Source organism: Pundamilia nyererei, unplaced genomic scaffold, assembly GCF_000239375.1.
Source record: "Pundamilia nyererei isolate P.nyererei 1_Seehausen unplaced genomic scaffold, PunNye1.0 scaffold00426, whole genome shotgun sequence".
Taxonomy (NCBI): Eukaryota; Metazoa; Chordata; class Actinopteri; order Cichliformes; family Cichlidae; genus Pundamilia; species Pundamilia nyererei.
In genome coordinates this window covers 192,169-197,454 of record NW_005187827.1, presented here as the reverse complement: position 1 = coordinate 197,454, position 5,286 = coordinate 192,169, and the positions used below count along the sequence as shown (strand labels likewise).

General features: G+C 40.1%; 1 protein-coding gene across 1 annotated transcript in view; it reads right to left on the bottom strand.

Annotated features, from left to right (window-relative positions):
- Nucleotides 1–3,613, bottom strand: part of slc6a16a (solute carrier family 6 member 16a) — a 9,730-nt gene extending 6,117 nt beyond the window's left edge. Inside the window, exons 1-4 of the mRNA XM_013916009.1 lie at nt 3,124–3,613; nt 997–1,154; nt 236–362; nt 6–163 (exon numbers count right to left, since the gene is read on the bottom strand). Of these exons, the coding sequence (XP_013771463.1) occupies nt 6–163; nt 236–362; nt 997–1,154; nt 3,124–3,409 (729 nt within the window). The 5' untranslated portion in view covers nt 3,410–3,613. The remainder of the gene's footprint in view (nt 1–5; nt 164–235; nt 363–996; nt 1,155–3,123) is intronic.
- Between the last annotated feature and the right edge of the window lie 1,673 nt (nt 3,614–5,286).

Sequence of the window (5,286 nt, the reverse complement as noted above, 5' to 3'; positions counted from 1 at the left end):
TTGATGCCCTTTATCATTGCCAAGGCAACAATTGCCCAAGCAGCCAATAAACAGCCTGTCATGATGGGGTTAAACTCTCCAGATTCTTCAATGGAATTTGTGATGTTGAGAGCTTTCCGAAACCAGAAATACGACGTTGGGGAGCTGGCTGCGCATTCTTTCACTGTTGATTGAGAAAAGAAAACACTGTAGGCTTCATCAGACATCACTTCATTTCACTCGGTCATGTGATTACCTGTGTCATTGGAGGTTACATTCGTTGGACACTTCTCCCATGGCAGAGGATACTGAAAGGAGTTACCCATGTAGAACAGGCTCCATGCAATGATAACGTTATAGTACAAAGCCACATAAAAACAGACCTGGGGAAGAAGAAAGCATTTATATCAATAAACAATCAGTATTATTAATCATATTATTAAAATATGCTGCAAATTGTTTGCAGCTTCAGTGTAATGCTGTGATTTCTTATACTTGTAGCCTACAAGTAAAGGCTAACCCAGGGAATGTAGCCACAAGGTTCGACATTGACCTTAACAATGACAAACAGAGGTTAGGTCTATTTAAAGAAAAATAAACACGCTTTATAAAAACCACAGGTTATCTAGTCGTAGATTTCTGTTGTGTGTGCGGACAAAAACGTTCTTGGGTACTCTGTGTTTTCCCCAACTTGTTACGCAATCAACTGCCAGCACAGACGCACAGCACACTACCTTTCTCATGTTACAGCATGGGTGTGCGTGAGTATATACACACACATGCTGCTTGGCTAAGGTGTTTACAGAAAGGTGATAAAGGCGGTGACACGTGATGCAGGATTGGGGCCAGATAAGTGAAGGTGAAGAGATTAAAAATACTGACCCCGGTGCTACTTTTGAAACCCAGACTTGGAAAAAGCAAGTCAGCTGTCAAACAACAGCAGCCTTATCAGAACACACAGGTACATGAACGTAAACAGAAAAAGGTCTCAGACAGAAAAAAAAAGAAAATGCTCACCATGCAGCTGGAGTAGCCGATCCCTCCCAGCTTTGGAGAGATGTGCTTCCATACACCAATGCTGCCCTGTCGAATGCTTTGACCAGCAGCCAGCTCCATAAAAAACAGTGGAACTCCCACAACCACCAAAAGAAAAACATACAGCAGCATGAAGGCGCCTGGAAGGAACAAAGGAGGACATATATTTTAAAGGCAAACCCAAAGTCACCTGTAGTTCCAGAGTGAAAAAAAACTTTACATTTGCACATGTTACAGGCAAACACAGTCTAACTACCGGTAAGCACATTAAAAAACAACAGTTTTTAGCTTTTTTTTAAAACACAAACTCATAATTTGCCATTGAAGCTGGAAAAAATAAGCAAATTTATATGTCAGCAACCTCTCTAAAAGATGCTTGGAGTCTCATGTTCTAACCAAACATGCTGCATGCATGTGTTGTAAAGCTAGAAATAAAACATGGTTTAGAGTTCTACTCTTCTCCAGAAAGAAAAGTCAGTTTCACACAGTGACATTCGCAGGATCTCAGAAATCAAAAATACAAAAAAGCAGTATAATGATGCATAAAGCTGTATACTACAGCACTGCTGGGACAACGTTGTGTAGATAGATAAACCAAAAGTTTAAATATTTTGCCCTGTTTGGAGGTAAAGAGCACTGAAAACTGGCACTGATCCTCATCTCAACTTTGAAGCACAGTGGAGGGAGCATCATGGTTTGGGCTGCTTTGATACTTCAGGTGTTGAATGCCTTGTAATCACTGACAGAGCAATGAATTTAATATGTGTCAGGGCACCAGCCCATGTTTTGGAGCTTAAGACAGCTTGAGTGAGTCAATATTAACACAAAGTCCACACATCAGCCGCACATATATTAAAATTAATATAAACTCAAATTCATTTTAAAGTCATTTTTATTAGTATAAACAGCTGAGGTGAACTACCATGTGGTCAGGATGTTAAAGTATGGTCATTTAAAACAATCCTTTGTAAATTATGGTTTGAAATTAGATCATCATTCAGCCTCTATTGCTATATATAAACTGTTTACTTTCCAGTATTGTAATAAAATTAACAGTTATGTTATGCATATGAAAATTCAAGGGAGGATTTTACCATTTTATTACTATCAGGATATCATATTGTTACTAATATATTACTGTGCTAATTAGGGATGGGTACCGGTGTCCGGTTCTGACATAAACGGTAGTAACCAGACCGAAAAGCAGCGCACATTTCGGTGCTTTATTTCGGTGCTTTTTTTTCCTGAGCTGTGATACACTTCTAGCCAATCATTTTACGTTTCCGAGGATAGTAGGCGGGCCCAGGTACGTACGTTCTTTTAGAGCAGAGCTACAGATTAAAATGTCCAAGGCGAAGCGGTCAAAAGTCTGGCTGTACTTCACAGCAAAAGATGCAAACTCAGCAGCAACAAGTGCTTTAAGCTGATACTGTGATACTGTCAAAGGAGGAAACACCTCAAATCCGATGAAACACCTGGCGACGCATAGCGTGTTTTTTTAAAAGCCCAGAAATGTGCCGTATTTGATAGCTTGCTGCGAGACCTCACACCGTGCACATCTACTGCGGGTGCGTTGCCTGTTATACAACATCCCCCAAAAACACGAAGAGGAGAGTCCTGGCCCCTAGCCCTGCCAGTGTAGCAGAAATGATGACGGATGATGATGCAGCAGCAGCCGTTCTTCTCTGAGTGAGTCGCTTAATGTTGTTTGTGTGTAATTTACGTTGAGTAGGCTAACCACGTTATTACATTAATGCATGTAACACCATCATAGCTACATGCGGCTGTCTTCTTGTTTGATGGCAGGTACTCCCTTCACCCTGGCCAAAAAGGCTAAAATGACCAAAGAAAAAGTGGAAAACAGTTAAACATGAGAGGTTTAGGACAAAGTTTGTGTCATTGTTTAAGCACTGCTTCCAGCCAAGAGTGATACCATATATGCCCCATAGCTGCAGAAAAGGCTAACATTGTTATATTTTTACAAAAACCAGCTGAACATGAGAGGTTTTTGGACCAATTTTGTGTTCTCCATGTTGCATTGCTTTGGCACCAAAACAGCTACTAAGTTAACAACTTAAACCTGTAAGTTAATCTTGTCTTAACACTCACCGCCTCCATTTTGATGGCAGAGGTATGGAAATCTCCACACATTCCCTAAGCCCACACTGAAGCCCACCTGGGCTAACACATACTGAATCTTAGAATCCCATGCTGGACGGTCTCCGTCGTCTGTCGCAGCTTCATCGGGACCATCCACAGCTGTGAGCTGAGTTTGGGACTGGCCTTCTTCCATCCAGGTTCTGCCCTCGCTGCCGTCCAGCGGAGGCTTTTCTGTCTTGTTATAAAGAGAAGAAGTAATATGATGAACTAAACCGATTATCAGTTGAAGCTTCATCCTGACGTGTAAGTCTGCACAAAGTCATTGTAGTTATGCTGAGCAAATATGTGTGGCAACAGACTACTCTGTGCACAAAATTATGTAAGGAAAGAATTTAATTATGCTAGGAAGAACCTTTATCACAAATTTATCAGGGACAACAAAGAGGAAAAGCACTTGCTGTTATGTTGTTATGTTGTCATGTTGTCAAAGGTTATATCACTACTCCTTATCAGTGTGAAAACACAGCAGTGAGACAATGCATTACGTAATCCAACATTAAGGCATTATCTTTACTCTAACTCGTCATTCTCCCATCACTACGTCAGATGTATAAAGAAATGCTAATGCAGACACTGAATTTCCTACTGATGCTCTTTTACGTTAAAGTCATTCAAATGGCATATTTAGCACTGAGGTGAAGGCCAACTGTGACTGACCTTTCAAAATGCTTCATCAGTACACCCAGGTGTTAGCAATTCATTAGCAAGACTGACATAATGGCAGGTTTAAATGCATATAGAATGCATAAATAATGGATGTGTGTTACTTACTGTGCTCTTTCTTATTATGAAATTATCCAGATAAAAAACTTTGTTGCATCACCTCAATTCTCTTTCATTTAATGTAAACACCAGGGTCATGGTGTGCATTTCAGGGGGGAAAAAAGCATTCAGCTGAATCACCTCCACACTGAACACTAAATGTCAGCTCAGATGAAAGTGACGGATCCAAAATGGCTTAACACAAGCCAAGCTGGCTTCAGAACATGACCTCTCCTGGTATCAGCTGGTTAGAATGGAAAATTACAAGACCCAGAAAGAGTTCGTGGCTGTTCAAAACACACGGCCGGATAGGGCAGGTGATTTCAGAAATATCCATGCCCACATGCATAGAGTGTGAGACTGTGACAAATATATGCATGCACAAATAGAAAGGAGGGGAAAGTGGGGCGGACAGAAGCCATACAGTGATGTGTGGTTGGGAGTGGGAGGGAGAAATCCGCTGGGAGGTGTTAGGCTTGCATTGGTTCATACTGTGGGTGGTGCTGAGGTGCATGGGTAAACCACAAAGTGGGTACAGTTGGTAATAATATAGGAAAAAAGTTAGGGTTAGGGCTATCAGGGTATGCTGAACAAATAATTAAAAAGTCAACAGCTTGATTAAGCTTCAAGGATCCATGTGTTTGAGCTATAAACTATAACATGGACTATACTGAAAAAGTCTGCTTCACACACTCCTGTGAGTTCATTTGATCACTTACCTTAGAGCAAACACACTTTTCTATAGAGCTGAAGTGACTAGTAGATTATTTGATTGGTCAACTCCTTGGAAAATTTAGCAGTACATGGAATATACTGTTATGATTTACTTGATTATTAAAAGGTGACCTTAACATTTTTGAAGTAGCATAGGATCATCTTGTCTGAGAGCAGAACAAAAGGTAGCCGGCTTCCAAAGAGGAGCTTTGAATGTCCTTCAAGAAGAGTGGAGAAATATTCCTGAAGACTACTTAAAGAAATTACAGATAAGGTAAAATATGAGAACTCAGACTGCGTTGATGAATAAAGATGGTCATTGACTGTTAAGCTCATTAGAATTGTACAAACTCTGTTTTTGCCTTATAAACTGTACTTCCATGTATGTTTACATGTTTCAATAAATCACTGCAAATACTTTCTACTAGTGAAACAAAGAAATGAGGTTGGCTCAAGACTTTTACACATTACTACATCTCTCTAACATCAAAACAAGTCATCGGCATGAGCCTGCAAGTACAAGTTGATACTGTTCAACTCTTCAGTGTTTCACTGTCTTTGCTATTATGAAACCACAAGAACATAACAAGTCTGTATTAGGTTTTTTAATTTACTGAAAAAGATTATCAATATATA